The sequence below is a fragment of the Spermophilus citellus genome (assembly GCF_964194105.1).
Source record: "Spermophilus citellus genome assembly, chromosome: 5".
In the NCBI taxonomy this organism is placed as follows: Eukaryota; Metazoa; Chordata; class Mammalia; order Rodentia; family Sciuridae; genus Spermophilus; species Spermophilus citellus.
The window spans coordinates 158,384,528-158,402,059 of record NC_138186.1 but is presented as its reverse complement, the minus strand read 5'-3'; the positions used below and the strand labels follow the sequence as shown (position 1 = coordinate 158,402,059).

At 41.8% G+C, this 17,532-nt stretch overlaps 1 protein-coding gene across 2 annotated transcripts in view; it reads right to left on the bottom strand.

Annotated features, from left to right (window-relative positions):
* PPP1R14C (protein phosphatase 1 regulatory inhibitor subunit 14C) overlaps window positions 1–17,532 on the bottom strand; it is a 114,984-nt gene that overhangs the window by 28,305 nt on the left and 69,147 nt on the right. The window contains exon 4 of one of the 2 annotated variants that reach the window (XM_081295234.1): window positions 4,957–5,117. The exons of the other annotated variant lie outside the window; for it this stretch is intronic. Coding sequence (XP_081151360.1) covers window positions 5,043–5,117 — 75 coding nt within the window. The 3' untranslated portion in view covers window positions 4,957–5,042. Of the gene's footprint in view, window positions 1–4,956; window positions 5,118–17,532 lie in introns of those variants that run through there. 2 annotated transcript variants of the gene reach the window in all.

Below are 17,532 nucleotides of genomic sequence, written 5' to 3'. Positions count from 1 at the left end.
GGGTCATTAAGTTGCCAAGGCTGTCCTTGAACTTGCAATCCTCTTGATTCAGTCTCCCAAGTAGCTGGAATTACAGAATGAACGGCCATTCTGAGCTTGGAGTCAATTTTTAATGTTAATTTCTTTGAAGTCCCAATTTCCATAAAGTGTGACAAAGAAGTACAGATGACACCTGCACATGTAGTGGGTTGTTTTCCGGCAGATGGTACTCTGAATTTAGGGAACCCAAATCTTTTATAATGGGCAATAAGATACCTACCCATTACTTTGATCTGGAGGGAAGCATTATTGCTAACTTCCAAGGCTATCTGCTGCACATACAAATATTCTTGAAAAGATAGTCTGATATAAAGCAGTCTGTGCTCAAAAAACATGCACAAGTATGGGGGGCCCATATAAAATTGTCTTCTAATAACTGCAATATGAAATTAAGAACTTTCATTTGAAGAAGATCAAGCAATTCCCTTCAAATACAACTCCCCTCACCCCACATTCTTGCTAGGACCACCTACTTCTAGAGTCCACCAGAACAGGATGAGCCCAAAGAAGGCCACCCAGTCAGTTTCTTTCAACACCCACCAAGGAGCTCAAACATGGAAGGGAACACATACCAAAGACAAATATGGCCTTCATGGTTGACCCAGTAGAATTAACAGAAAAGCAAGTGTCTAGGACCTAATTTGCAGATGTTTTAATATCAGTGCCCTTTTGAGAGGTCTGTCTGGTGTGGTGTAGTAGGGAATACAATACACACATATAGTAGGGAATACAATACGTTCTTGAAGAACCTTTGTCAGTCATCCCCAGGCAACTTACACCAGTCAACAAGTGAGGACTATTCAGTGTTCATGAAAGACAGTAACAGAATGCTTTAAAAAAAAAAAAAAAAAAAAACACCTCTTCCAGCATTATTTCTGAGTGGGGGCTGGAGGGAATTCCATGGAGCCTGGACAGCTCTTTCTCACTTGTAGGAGGCTGGGAGAAGGCATTCAGTATTTTTCAAAGACAAGATACACACCATAAATTATTCTCCAAATCCCAAAGGAAACGAAGCTAGTTCTTAGTAATACCTCTCTAGGATCATCTGGGTTAAAATGAATTCAAGAGAAAACGGTGGGGGGAAATACAGGTATATCTGTCTGTGTCCAATTTTAAAATGGCTTCCAGAGAGTTCCAGATGTGAGGTTTATTTTTTAGATGGACCACAGACAAAGACAGCACTTCCCACTGTGTCCTGTTAGGACATGCAGTACAATTAAAGGGTCCTGAGTCCAGTACCCTAGGACAGGAATCAAAGGAGGAAGGTGACAGGGAGGTAGGGCAGCCCTCCCAATGTGGCTGGATCCCAGGAAGGTTTCCAAGAAGCAGAGGGAATCCCCAGGTTCTTGAGGACTCAGATGTGAAAAGGGGGCTGTGACCCATGGCTGTGTGGCAGGTCCTTCTCTTGTTAAACAGTGGACGTGTTGAAAAGGGCTCATATTCCCAACTGCTGTGACTTGTTAGAAAGACCCAGATATAGCCACAAGCTCATCTATTGTTGCTAAGCTGATTCTGCACAGCATGCAATACTTTATGGGGACTGTAGGTGATAAATAATAACCCAATATCAGTATGTTCCAGGAATTAAAAAGTACTTTACCCAGAGCTTCTCTTACCCCAAAGTTGCCTTCTCAGGAAATAGATGGATGGATACTTCATTCTCAGCTACTGAGAACAAGTCCAGGGCCTTCACATCAGGGAAAAGGCCAAACCTGGACATAGGCCAGCAGCCCAGGGAAGGGGAGGGGCAGGGAGCCCCCTGTTCTCAGGAGTGAGGAAGAGCGCTCGCTGCAGGTGTTTGACCACAAAGCCTTCACCCGCATCCACCAGCTCAGGACCTGGCTCAATTTAGAGGCAATTCCTGGGTTTCACTCCTGTCAGTAAGAGTAGCTAGAGACACAAGTGTCCAGTGGTTATGGGGCTTTGGAGTCAAATAGGCTTGAGTTTGAATCTCAGCTCTGGAACTGTGTGACCTCAGGTAAGCCAATAAACCTCTCTGAGTTTATTTTCTCATATGTAAATGAGAAGACAATCTACCTCAGAAGACTAAGATCAGGATTAAATGAAATAAGTCATGTAAGCACTTAGTGTTGTGCTTTTATTATGATTGTTATAAATGGAAGCCACTCCATAAAGCTTAAACAGATTTCTCAATGTTCAAGTGAGCACTGATATAGAATTAGATACTTTCAGCCCATTTCCCCCAGTATGAGGAAGAACCAGTGTTTGACGTCATCACTGCCACCTACTGTAGTAGTACAAATATGGAAGGCTGAGCTCAAACCAACACATCACATGACATAAGCATGCCTCTATGGCGTAGAGATTCTGACTTCATTGGTCAGAACTGACTGAAGCCTAGGCATGATTTTTTTTTCCTAAAGCTTTCCAGGTGATTCAGATGGAAATTCAGATCTAAGAACCATCACCCTAGCTAGGAAGGAAACTTCTTGAAGAACCTTTGTCACATTCATTCAATCAGCAAACATGCATTGGTCTCTTTGATGGTCCAAGCACAGGACCAGATGCTGGGTTAAGTACCAGTCCCAACCTCCAGGATGTCGGAGGCTGACAGAAGAGGCCTTCAGGCAGGCAGGCAGAGTGGCACTGAGGTGCATGTTACGGGGGTGATGCTGGAGCTGCAAGGAATGGAATCCAGCTCTGTGAACACTGCTGCTGGGGAGGGTATTCTGGGCCAAGGCAACAGATCTTACAGAGCCTCAGAGGAGGAAAGACATGGAATATTCCAGAAATCACCAGGAATTCAGTGGGACTGGATATGGGCTAAGAAGTGGGAGAGGCAAGAGCCAGCGCCTCTGAAGGCAGACACAGGAGGTGAGGTTTGAGCAGGGAGCAGGATGATCATTCTGGCTGCTGGTGGAGAACAGCAGAGAGAGAGAGAGAGGGAAGGAAGGACGTGGAGAAGCCTTTGCCGAGAGAGGGCCGCCTGAGAGGTATTGGCAGAGGACAAGACAGGTGAGTGGGGTGTGTGGGGAGGGTGGGGAGTTAGGGCAGGGGGTAGCTTCTAGCTGGGAGCAGTGGTGCTGGTGGCCTGAGCAAGTGAAGGGAGGAAGGTGGGGGTGCATGGGGGCACCAGAGTCCATTCTTGCTTCACTGGAAGACCATAATCTGGGCTGTCAAGCTTATAGAAACCCTGCAATTTTTTTATACCACCCATGGCATTATGACAATATTTGGAATATGCTTTTTCAATTTGAAATCTTCTTGAGGATTTTTCTGAGATGACAAAGGGAAGTTTTCATAAAATGAACAGGGTCTGGCCTAGGTGAGTGCTGGAGCAGAAGCCTGCCAGGCTAAGAGTGTGTCTGGGTCCTTTATTTCCACCCCTGATCTGAAGAGGCCCCAGGAATAAGCTAGGATTACCTGCCTGCAAATACGTCTCATCTCAAAACTTAAAGCTAGATATATATAGAGTAGGTGCCCTCATCTGCAGAGAACCCGACAAAGTGAATCACCATGTCAATAAATTCTGCAAGGCATATGAGGTTTGTAAGCAGCTCCATTTATTTGAGTAAATAGCTTGTAAATAAATCATTGGTAAACATTACAAAATTAAATACATTTTCAAAAGCTTGCCAGTATACGTAGAATTCACAAACATTGTTCTTTTTAAAAAATAAAATATGTTCAGAGCACCCTTGATATAAAATGCCTGGTCCCTGTCCTCAGACAGGGCTACCTGGAGACATCTTACAGTAGGTGGGGTTTCATGGGGAGGCCGCAGGGGCCTTCTGGAGGGAAGAGTTTCTACTGTCACCTTTTACCCCACCCACATCCCATGTGAATTATAATTCTACTCCAATGAGCTGGTAAGTAACTGAAGGGGCAGGGCAGGTGCTCTGGTCTAGCTCCAGGCTTGAGATCCAGGTCATTCTTAGGGCCAGGAGTCTTCAGAGTCCTTGTCATGAGCCACTGAGTAAAGCCAAAAATGCAACTGTCTTGAGAGAAGGTGAGGCCCTGCTGTCTCCACACTCCCTCAGCACTTTCTTAACCCACCTCTGGTCTGATGTTACAAGGCACAGAGGGACCCAGAGTTCATTTCTAGGGAGTTGGACGCTCAATCTGCTAACTTCCTTTTGACCTGCTTTCCAGAAGAGGGAATAACACACAGTATTTGGTTGAAAGCAGAGAACTCATTGCTACACAGTGCTTCCTTTTTCCATTGCAAAACACCACTCAGACAGCGTGGGCATTTCTCTAGAAATCAGGTTAGCTCTTCAAATTAAGGGTTCATAAAACTTTAAACAACCACAAATGAGGCAATAAGCATATGACCTGGCAAAGCGTCCTGACCAATGAAATCATATAAAGTCCACAAATTAAGCCCTTGACCAACTCCACGTTTTCGTAGTGTAGCACATTAGAATAATGGGTACACTAGATTCTTCCACTTTGGTGCAGAAAGTGAATGTTGAAGGTCAACAGCACTCACATGAAGAATGCCCAGTGGCCTCTTGGAAATACATGTGCTGTGACCTCCCATGAAAGGATGACCACAAGTTTGTTCCATCCATGTGAAATAAAACTCACATCTACATTTTAACTTAGTCGTGTGGAGATATATACAAGTACAGGAAATTTGACATCTGAGTCAAATGTACAACTTAAGAAAAAAAACATTACCAAACTGGTTATAAATAAGAAAGCCACCTTCCCTGCATAGTAAAGTACTAAACATCTGAGTCCTTGAAGAAAACACTGCCTGTCCTGGCCCACACTTGGAAGTCCCCCTGCTTTGAGGATCCTCAGTAGGGCTGCAGTCAAGAGTCATGATATCTTTGCTATTAAAATATTACACTAATGAAAACCTTTAAAACAACAAGAACAAAAGTGAACACTCTTGAATAAATGTCTAATAGATTCCCTCCCCACACACCAAAAAAAAAAGTTGTTCATAAGGACAAATATTGTTTAATAAAAGTCTTCATGACTCCACATCCCAGGACACTTTGTCTCTGAGACAGTTCTACCCTGTTCCAGAATCATATGCTCTTCTTCTGTGGAGGGCTGAGTTTCCTCATGCCTCTTATCCGGGAGAGCAGCTCTTTGATAAATTCCTAAAAGAGATCAAAGAAGTTCACATGAGAGGTCGCACTATTAAAAAGTGTGTTTAAAAATCTGCTTCATGTAATTGATGTTATCCGCAGTTCATTTAGTTGATCAATTTGGTGTTAACTCTAACTGTGTAGAACACAGTTATATTTTTAAACAAAGGAAGAGCACTTGAACTTCATGGAAGCATTCTTTCTTTCTCCCTCTCTGCTCTCTTCCAGGAGGAAGGCAGGCTGTGTCCACTCACTGATGCTACCTGTGGCCTCGGGTAGCATGCGTGGTTTTGCTGTTCCTCGACTTCACTGGGTACATATGCATCACCTGGGCGTCTTGTAGCTTTTGATTGAATAGGTGCAGGTTGGTGCCTCTGCATTTCTGACAAGCTCTCGAGTGATGCTGGCACTGCTGGGCCTAGGAACACCCTGAGAGCAACTGGTCTAGATCATAGGAAGAGTCCACTTTTTTGAATGCAAATCATAGGCAAACAAAAAAAAAATCACATTTTAGGGCTGGGGTTGTGGCTTAGCAGTAAAGCGTTTGTCTAGTGTGTGAGAGGCCCTGGATTCGATCCTCAGCACCACCTAGACATAAATAAATAAAATATAGGTATTGTGTCCAAATACAACTAAAAAATATCAGAAGGAGGAGGAGGAAACAACAACCATCCAGTAACTACACATACCTGAGATTAAAATTTACGGAACTCGTTATATGCAAGGCCTATTTTCTATTCTCTGATTTTTTTCTATTTTATTCTAATTTTATTTATAAGGGAATGCTGGATGAGCCACTAAGATGATTCCATAACTTACAAAGGGATCAGAACCCAAAGAATGAAAAACCATCTAGAATGGTCCCACTTTATGACATCAGGAGTCTGTTACTGTTGCCTCATGTTTTTAATAAGCTATTAAATAAGTCACATGTATTAGGTAATGATTACCTCCTCTTCCTATTTTATATTTGTCAAAGACAGAGCTGACAGCCGGTGTCTGACTTTCTGATCAGCAAGTAACAGGTAGTGAACTGAGCTCACAGGGGCCACCATTGAGAAACCCTGTGGTCCCTCCAGGTGCTCCAGACCCAGCTCTCAGCAATCTCCCTTCTCCAGTGCAGCCCTGCCATGAGCCCCGAGACCAAATGAGCCCTGCACTGCTCTCCAGCTCCAAGCCCCCATAAATTTAAGTAGTTAACATTTGTCTGACACAATTTGTTTTTAATAGTCTTTTTGCCATTATGAAAGTAATATGTGCTTTTTCTAAAAAATTTGGAAAATACAAATCAGCAATGATGTACTCCTTAGAATTAACCACTAGGAACAAGTTTTCCTCATGGATATTGTTTTTACTTAATTAAGATCATACTGTGTAACCACATCCTTTCTTCCCACTTAGTGTTATGTCAGAAGCTTTTCCCCACAACATTAAACAGGCTCTCTCAAGGTTAATGTTAGTGGTTATACAGTCTTTATTGTAGGGACGTGGTTCAGTCTGCTTAATTCCACATCCCTAGAGCTCTGGATGGTTCCTGGCTTTTCATGAACAATGGCACAACTCACTTATGTGTGAGTCTTTGTCTGCAAGTGGACTTTCCCTTTGGAGAACCATCCTTTAATCACCATCTCCAACCTTGAACAGACCAAAAAAAAAAATTATATATATATATATATATATATATATATGGTTATTTCAATTTTCTGAACACTGCCTATCTAATTTAAAGGATTTTCTTGGGTGAAATAATGTTATATTTTCCATTTTTATTTTTTATGATATGGAGTTACACTGGTGATGTATTCATATATGAACACAGGAAAGTTATGTCAGATTCATTCTACTGTCTTTCCTATTCCCATTCCTCTTCTTTCCCTTCATTCCCATTTGTCTAATCCAATGAACGTCTATTCTTCCTCTCCCTACCCTTCCTTGCTATGGGTTTGCATCCACATATCGGAGAGAACATTTGGCCTTTGGTTTTGGGGGACTGTCTTACTTCACTTAGCATAATAGTCTCCAGTTCTATCCATTTACCAGCAAGTGCCACAATTTCATTTTTCCTTATGGCTGAGTAATATTCCATTGTGTAAATACACCACATTTTCTTTATCCATTCATCTCTTAAAGGGCACCTATGTTGATCCCATAGCTTGACTATTGTGATATTTTCCCATTTTTTTTAATATTTATTTTTTAGTTTTTTTTAGGTGGATACAATATCTTTATTTTTTATTTTTATTTTTATGTGGTGTTGAGGATTGAACCCAGTGCCCCACACATACCAGGCAAGCGCGCTACCACTTGAGCCACATCCCCAGCCCTATTTTTAATTTTCATTTGGAAAAGTTAAAGACTTTCCTATTATTTCCTTTACTATGTGATTTAACCAACTGATATACAATATCCTGGGTATATAATTTCAATTTTTTTGCTTTTAAAATGTGTTCTGCAAATGACTACTGCAAAGAGTTTCAGTAGTTAACTATAATTTCCTTTCTTTCTTTGTTTTTTGTTTTTTTGAGTTTTTTTTAAAGCCAAGGTCAGAATCACAAACCCTGTTATTTGTTTTATTAGCAACTCTGGTAATTTTTGCACTATTTTAATAACATGCTTTTCATAAAGTAAACACTAAAATCACATAAGGAATAATGTATTCAAACTATAGACATTCTCTTCAAGACAAAAGTGATTTGGTAATTTAAATCAAATTCAAATTTTCTTAAAAATTTGTCACGATATGCATAAATCTCAGAGGTTAAAAAGTTTAAATAAATGATAAGATCTGTCTTACATTTATGATGTACTAATATTAATGGAAAACTCTCATTTAAATTTTATATTAATTATATGTCTATATCTTAATATACTGCATTGTGCATGATGTGCATATTATACACATATCCATTAAATTTGTACTTCTTGGTATTCAGCTGAATGAGTTAAAAAATACAAGACCAATACTTAGTCTCCATATAGAAACGTGACAACACCCCTAGCAGACAAGGTTACAGATGGTTACAGATGATGCTGTTGGTTACAGATGATGCTCAAGGAAGATTCAAGGATCTGTAATCAAAAATGGTTCATATTACTTGGTTCATATCACTCAAAAGCACTCTCTATCACTGAAAAGCTGCAGGTGGCTTAGAGCACACTGATGGAAATCATGGGCAGGCTTGGTCCATGTTGGAGGTGGAACCAATGTGCCTTGCTGCTGGATGGAATGTTGGGGTACAGTGCAGTGGGGAAAGAGGACAGGAAAGACAGAAATGAAGGTGATTGTTCTTCAGCATTGGGATGGGAAGAGGGTGCAGTTTGCTGAAATTGGAGAGACAAAAGCAACAGGTTTACAGATTTGTGCTGAGATGACAAGAAGACAGGTAAATAGGACTTAGAGTCTCAGCCCATGGCCAAAACATAAATATGGACATCACCAGCATCCAAGTCAGTGGCTTTCAATTTAAAAACAAACATACTACTTGTGATGCTTAGAGATTTCAAGACTGAAACAAGGGTTTCATGAAAAATTATAACTTTTCTTATTTATTTTGGAAAAAATACAGGTCAAGACCAGCTAATGAGTTGCCACCTAGAGATCGTAAACACACATTGATCTAGACCTGGACTGTTTGCTATACTAACCTCATGTGGCTTTGAAACTGAAATTTTCAAATTCAGTAAAAATTAAAGTTCATTTTATTAGTCACACTAGCCACATACCAAGCATGTCATAGCCACAATAGCCACATTGGAAAAGGCAGATATAGAATATTTCCATAATCACAGAAAATTCTATTGGCCAGCCCAGATGATGATGATGGTTTAAATAGCAGGGCTATGAGCAGCCTTGGAGATAAGTGTGAATGGAAAGGAAAAGAAGGCTGAAGATCAAGGCTCCAACTCCACCACCAGTTGTCACTCGTCACAGGGCCACAACAAACAGCAGGCAAAACCAAAAAGAGTACTGCTAAGGCACAGGGAGAAGAAAATGTTTCTGGAAGGAAGAGGTGATCAACAGAGTCAAGTGCTGATGAGAGGTCAGGTAAACCAAGGGCAGAGACAAAGTCACGGGCATGGGCCAGAAAGGGGCCACTGTGTCCTGGAGACAGAGGTTTTACTAGAAAGGATGGAAAGGAGCTCCCACCACTAAAGTGTCTTAGTGACTTTTTCTTATAAACAGCTTTATTAAGGTATAAATGACATGCCATAAAGTTGAACACATTAAAGTATAAACAAGCCTGCTATAAATATAAAGTGTGTGTGTGTGTGTGTGTGTGTGTGTGTGTGTGTGTATATATATATATATATATATACACATACATACATACTTGTGATATAAAGTATATCACAAGCATGCTACATGCATGATCAACATAATGGAATATCCCACTCTCTAGAAGTTTCTTCATATCCCTCTGCAGTCTTCCCTCTTTCCATCTCCAGGGCAACTCTGACTTGCTTTCTGTTATCATGCATTAGTTTTGGCAGCACAAAATGGTTTAAGACACAAAGCTACAAAAATTCAAATCGGGAACACACTATCGTGACTACATTAAGAAAACACAGCCCACCTCGCCCAGCCCTTGGGGGGAGTCTGACAAGGAAGGCAGATGAGAAGTGTGGTGTGTGACCCTCAGCGAGACCCTGGTGCTCAGGTCAGGGTGTGAACATTGCGTTGTGAGTAGTATTTTTATTTCTTCCCAGGAAGCCATGAGCGGTCCCAGCCAAGCAAGTGTTTCTCCCTGTGTGTCTGCCAGTTTCCCAGGCTGCAGGCATGGAGGCCACCATTGCTAGGAAGCCACACCACCTCCTCATCCTGCCTGGTGGAGGGCCACAGTCCCTCCCGCATCTTCCCCATTGGGTTCCTGCCTTGGTCCTGCCCTTCTACAGCCTGAACAAGAGCCGACTACCAAATCAGCCACTTAAGAGCCACTTCAAGTGATAGTGTCACTTCCTCTCTTGAGGGGTTACAAATGAGTGTATTTGCTCTTCATATCATGAAGTGTTAGAAATGGACTTGAAAACATTCCTTTAGAAGCATTTCCCCAGCACCTACCCCCCATACACACACACACACACACACACACACACACATACAAGCTCAATCTTACTAGAAGTTAGGAAAAGGTATATTAGAGAAATAGAGCAATAAGATAGCATCAGATTGTCAAAATCTTTAATGTTTGAGAATACCAAGTTAAAAGGATGTTCTAAAATTCTGTGGGTGAGCCAGTGTAAATATTAAGAGCAACACCATTTCCTGGTATATTCCTTGGAGAAACTTGTACATGAGGCAACAGGTAAGTAATAATTATTTTATTGCACAATCCCTTATAATAATATGAAACTGAGCATAGCCCAAGGGAGCATCAACAGAAGAATGGGAAACTATATGATAGTATATTAAAACAAAGAAATGCTATGCAGTAATGAAAAGTAAATGAACTCTATGACAGCCCCCTGTGTTAACACAGATAAGCTTCCAACATCTAAAGCTGGGCAAAAATAAGCAAGCTAAAAAAGGACACTTATAAAATGTTATCTTCACTGTGACAAAAGCACACAAAATAATCCACATGCATATTTTTTTCTCCACTTGGTTGCAAGAGTCTTACTCACTTTGTTTCCTAGCATACCACTTAATATGTAAGAGGTGCTCAGCAAAGGTTTGCCAAGTGAAGAATTATATAAACGGACAAATTAATTCACACGGCTGTGGCATGGATGGAAAGAAAGGGGGAGGGGGAGCACTAGAATCTTTAATGTCCACTCAGTGATGGGGGGGGACATACAAATTAGGCCCCCATAAATATGAAGGCTGTAAAGTGATTCTGTGTGTGTGTGTGTGTGTGTGTGTGTGTGTGTGTGTGTACATGGTACTGGGGACCAACTGAGGGCCTGCACACTGAGTTAGATTCTCAGTCTTTTTATTTTGAGATGTGTTCTCACAAAGTTGCCCAGACTGGCCTCAAACTTGAGATCCTCCTGCCTCAACCCTCAGAGTCTCTGGGATTACAGGTGTTCGATGATGCCACACTGACTAAAGGTACTTCTTTTTTGGGGGGAGTAATAGGGATTGAATTTAGGGCCACTGGACCACTCAGCCGCATTCCCAGACCTATTTTGTATTTTATTTAGAGACAGGGTCTTGCTGAGTTGCTTAGCACCTTGCTTTTGCTGAGGCTGGCTTTGAACTCACGATCCTCCTGCCTCGGCCTCACCAGTTGCTGGGATTACAGGCATGACCACTGTGCCCAGCTAAAAGGTACTTCTCTTTAAGTACTGGTAAACTAACAAAGCCAGGGGAGTTAGGGAAAAGCTGAAAGAAGAGTGGAGCCTAGGATGTTCTTCACAATCTCTCTCTCTCTCTCTCTCTCTCACACACACACACACTCACACACACACACACCCCCCCACACCCCCACACACACGTGCATCAAAGAAGCAATAGAAAGAAGAATAACATTTCCACGGAGTTTGAAAACGGACTCTTTGCAGCCTGATCTGTGAGTCTTCTAAGAAAGAAGTCCAGACAGGTTCTGAGGGATCTGGCAGCAGCTGGGAGAACAGAAGATCCTTTCTCGCTCTGAAGCCTCTGCTGTGAGGCTCTGTCACCAGGGCACGGCAGTGGCACACTCTACTCTGAACTCTCTTCCTCCAGATCCCTCCTGGTCTCTGTGGCTTTCAACATCCACGGCCCCCTCCCTGTCACGAGCCTGCTCCAGCCTGTGCCAGAGGAGGCAGAAGGACACACGATTTGTAATTATCACCAGAGCCAGGCATCTGGGAGCCCTCCTGGTCATTCTAAGTAATCTGTTACACTCCCTGTTACACTCTAAAGAAGACAGACCATTGGAAAAGAGGAAATGAAGGAACCACAATGTCACAAACCGCATTTGTGTCATTCTTCCAAACATTTTGAGCCATTTTAAAAGAAACAAGATAAACAGATATTATGCAATGTCCCTTTAATTACAATTATTTGCCAACAATATAACTTTTAAAAGAAATGCTCAGAATCTCTGTCCAGGGAATGGTGTCACCAACCACAATAACTGTACCAGGCAATAAGGGGAGTCAAGAAGAACTCCAGATGCTCAACCCACTTTTCCAGAAAATACCACTTACTCTTTACTTAGGATTTGGTTACTCCTTAGAGAAACATGTATATGAGGCAACAGGTCAATTATAATTATTTTATTGCACCATCCTTCATAATTATATAGTGAGCATAGCCCAAGGGAGTATCAACGGGAGAGAGAGAGAGAGAGAGAGAGAGAGAGAGAGAGAGAGAGAGAGAGGGAGGGAGGGAGGGGGAGGGAGGGAGGGAGGACGAGCAGGGGAGGTTTCCAAAGGTGGGGACCACATGGGTCTCAGGACCCACCTGTGTACCATCTCCTCTTTCTCCCCAGACCAGTCACCACCTTAAACTGGGGAAGCCTCTGCCCTGCCCCCAGTCTCACTCCAACTTAGTGCAAATCTAGTCAACTTGAGTACAAATTCTAAGTAGCTGCCTTACACTTCTTCCAAAAAGTCTGACATTCAATAGCCGAGGTGGGAGTGTGCTGCTCTGCTTTGGATATGAAATGCTCCCCAAAGGTTCATGTGTTGAAGGTGTGGTCCCCAGAGCAGCAACACTCAGAGGTGGGGCCTTTGGAAAGTGAATGGATCATAAGGGTTCTGATCTCAACAGTGGATTAACCCACTGATGGTTCATAATTGAACAGGGAGGAGGTGGAAACTGTAGGACTTGGGGCCTAATTAGAGGAAGCAGGTCACTCTAGTATACCCTGGAAGGGGATGTCTGGTCCCCAGCCCCTTCAACACTCTCTCCCTCCTATCCACCAAGAGGTGAGCAGCTTTGCTCCATCACTTTCTCTCCGTGTGATATTCTGCCTCATCTTGTGCCCAGAAGCAACAGAGCCGGGGTGATTCTGGATTCTTTTGAAACTATGAGCTAAAATAAGTCATTAATTCCTCTAATTTGATTTTATCAGGTATTTTATCTAAAATTCTGACATACTTGGAAAGGTACGAATGGGATGGAAGCAGAGAAGAATTTCCAATCCACCAAAGTTTAGATGAGTGAAGAAAATTCCAGAAGTGTAGGATGTACCTCTTTAAAAAGATGAAGGTAACACCTGAAAACCATTCCAAATGGCAAAAGCTGTCACCCAAAGAACCAGAGAGGCACTGAAAAATCATGCTGTAAATTTTAGTCACCTTGACCACTCAGGTCGCCCACGGGCCACAAAGTGAATCAGAACAGACGAACCCTGCTTTGGGCGTGTAAGGACTGTGCCATAGCAAGCTCCACCCGTGTCACTCACCCCTGAGACATTCAGTTTCCCCTCTTCTTGGGGGGAGGAGAGGACGCCTTGTCTTTAGAGAGGCTCATTTGCTGACAGGGCACACCAGAACTGATTCTATTTTTTATTATCTGAAAAGAGGCTTATGATCCTGTTAGGATCATAATGTAATGGCATTTGCCAACACCACTTCCTGAAGGCCTTGGCTACATGCTGGCTTTTCCTTCCCTCCTTTAACTTAACGCCACTGATACTATGTTATCCATTTATTTTCCTGACTATCTGCCTGTAAAGATGAATTTGTTCTGTTGTGAGAGCAGTTCCATTACTCTATCTTAGAGATTCAGTCCACCACTCTTAATTTAATTTTTACCTAAATTCCAACCTTTAGTGGTGTGCCAGGGGTGGTGGGGGGGGGGGGGGAGTCACCTGCAATCACCATTTTCAACCTTATGCTCTTAATTCTTTCCTTCCTTACTAACAGGTTTCTCAGAGTCTTTACATTTGCAATTCAGGCAACACAAAATAAAATTTCCCTAAGTAATCTTACCATAGAGAATAATTCATGGAGTAAATTCAGCAAAATTATAATCTCTCACTGAGTTATTACTAAGGAAACTAAGTCATTTCACCTAGATTCCCATTATCCATGAAAGAGAATATTATTTCCCATCACATCCAAGGAGGTTATCTGTGAAGCAACAAAACATTTATTTGTGGTCCTACAATTCCAACTTTGGAAGCACAGATTCCTGCAGAAACCAGAATGCACCCCATTAAGGAGGGATTCAGAGGGTGCTCTGAAAGAAAGAGAGGAAGTTAAGTGGGTCACTCAGATGTTTATCACAGGATTGGGGGATCAATTGACTTCCAGCTCATTGGCTGCATTTTTTCTAGGAAAGAGATTGTTTTATACAATCCTCAGGATGTTCCTTCTCAACAAATAACTTTTCCTGTGGCATGTCAGTAAGTCCACAGAGGTCACCACAGCACAGGATAGGGTCTGGGTCACAAAATGGTGTTCCTGTGGTAAACGTTTTCTCACAACTTCAAATACCTGAATCTTGTCTAAAGAAAGGAAATGCATTTTCAAAGACTTTTGGATTTGGTTTGATCCTGTCTTTGTCAAAAATATAGAAAACCGAATATTATGTGTTAAATAATCTTTAATTCATGTTTTTTTTTCTGTCCAGATAAGTCTAAATATAGGGAGGGAGGGTAGATCTGTTTTTAATATAGGTATGACCTCTCTGAATTTAGTGTCAAAGAAAAGATCCTAAAATCATAATTGATAGTTAGAAAATGTCATCCAGGTCCAGCTCCATATAAAATCTGTGCTTTGTCCACCACGTCTTTTAAAAATCGACATCATTAATTATTGGGGGCAGGGCCATCAAAAGCAAGACACATGTGGCTTTTCCCATAACAGTATGCTATCTTTCCTTATGTCACTGTTATTGTCACCATCACCATAAGCAGGGTCATCCTGTGTCTAAAAAGCACGTGGTAAAGATCTTAGCCTTGTCAAAAAAGATAATCTGGTCTCTGCCCTCAGCTCCTGAGAAGTGAGCTTCAAACCCTTAGAACTTCTGCACTCTCCCCACCCCCAAAAAAGTTTTTATCTAACAAGGTGATTGAGACTGGGTGCTTTGGGTCATGTTGTATCAGCTACAGCTGCGAAAAGCCATGTGGGCAGTCAACCATGTTAATGTGACCAAACTCCAGACACCAGGGCTCAGAGCTTCCTGGTGGTTACTCTGCATGTACATAACTGCTGAGAAAATTAACTCTGTCATTCCATGGGGAGGAGACACCTGGGAGCTCCATTTGGGGGAATTTCCCTGACTTAAGCCTATGAGTCTCTTCCCTTGGCTGATTCTAATTTGTAACTTTTTACTGTAATCAACTAGGAATGTGATATTAACCAATCTCAATGAGTTCTGTGCGCTCCTCTAGTGAATTATCAAATCTGAGGTTGATCTTGGGAACCCTTAAACTTGCAATTGGTGTCAGAAGTGAGGATAGTCTTGTGAACTATTCCCTAACTTTGCAAAAAGTGTTGAATAAAGATCAGGAAATAAATAAAGAGTGTTTTTCATGACTGCACGCCTAGGGTGAGCTTACTTAACAATTCCAGGTTGGCTTCCCTGATGAAGACAATCCTATTAGGTTTTATAAATATTCCCGAGTGAAGCTTGCGTTCCTCTCATGTGAACTCAGAGAAAGGCAATGGGAAGTAGACAGAGTAGAGGATTCAGACTGAAATGTGGATCCAAATCCCAGCTCCAACATGCACTAGGCTTTTGATCTGAGCAGAAGAGACATGGGAAATGAAGAGTCCAAAAGAAAGTGTGTGAGCAACTGGCAGACGAGGCCCAAGATGCTTTTGGCTACCAGGAAAAACAGTATGTTTCTGGCTAATAAGTCCCACTACTTTAACATCTAGCTGCCCAATTACACTAAAACATTGCAGGGCCTTCTCAGCCAAGGGCCACACCACTAGAGAACAGTTTTCATCTGACTTTGGTCTTTTGTTGGAAGCACTCAATTCTCTCTCTGTTCAGAAACATTGTTCTGAAGGTCACAACTGCCCCTTTAAAAAAATTCATATATTTATATGTTTACTGTGATACTTTTCACCAGTTTTTTTTTTAACCAGGGATATGCAAAAAAATTATCTGAGGATTTTGGGAAGGGTGCCACCTTTTAAAAGGTGACATCTTTTTCACTCATTAATCTCTCACTCAAGCTCTTGTTCATCACCCCAGCCCCGAAGTGTAGTCTTTTTGCCAGGAGGCCAAGAAGGGGCCATATGGAAAGGGTCTGCCTTGAGGGAGGGGTACCCCTGCCTATGGACACTCAGACCCATTAAACTGAGTAACGTGGCTGCTCCTCCAGCAACAGCAGGTCCTGACAACCACATTCTGGCAAGCAATTTGGTTCCTGACTTAGAGGACCATTGAATGAGCTGAAAACCTGGCATTTTGGTCCTTTTATGTCTATCTTAATAGTCTTTGAGTGTTTAAATTCTCATTGAAGGTACCTGTGGCTTTCTAAGCAGTGGTTTTAAATATGGATGTAGATAGTCACTTCCACGTCCCGGTCCTTAGATCAGAGACCCACAGATATTCCATGAACATTTGCTGAGCAAATGAATGAAGGGAATATAGTGAACTTGCTGGTTTATGTGCTGTAAATAACACATTTAGATATTCTCACTCTCATTAGCTCAGTGAAGGACTACTTCCATATATACAAAAAACAAACAATAATTTTAAGAGACAGATTAGGATGCTAAATGAATAGCCAACTGATGTGAACAAGATGAGTTGACCATGGCCCCTGGCAAAGTCCATCAGGGTAAAAGGCGGGTTTGCCTTCCTACTACCAACACAGGCAGAACAGAGCAGGCCTGTCTTTCAGAAAACACTGGTCAATTTCTATTTATAAACCAGGATCACCCATAACCATAGCACAGCCATGACATTTCCATGACCTACCAGATCACTGGAACTTGAAATGCCTCTTGCCACCTACTCCCAGACTGAGTCATCCTAGTGAACTCTGGGTGCAGAGTTCAAAAAAATGAAATAAATGCACAGAAAGAAACGCCTTCAACTATAAACAGAGACTTTGTTTAAAAGTCCATTAATTGGCCTGACAACTCCACCAACAGATGATAAGAAAGATGCCCTCCAGCCAAGAGCAAGCAGGCTTTCTGTTTGTCATCTTAGTACAAAGGAAGTACTCCTGTATGATCCCAAGAGTTGGAAACTATGCAAGTAAAGAGTAAGAAACAGGCAAAGAAGTTTCTCCCTGGCTTGGCAGTAGGTGCCCACCCCTGACCCCTAATTTGTACAAGTAGGCTATCACTACATATTATTCAAATCCATGTAATATCCTCAATACAAAACTTCTTTTCTTCCGCTTCATATAGAAACATCCCAAATTGCATTTACTTAAGGGGAAAGTAATGAAACAAGTATCCTTATTAATCAATCACTAACACTTTACTATGGTGACCACAATTATATTGCTGGGTTTTAATGTATCCAACTCAGAAAAAAATATTATATGTTAAGAGTCCACAGTTTGAACATGAATCAAATGGAAAA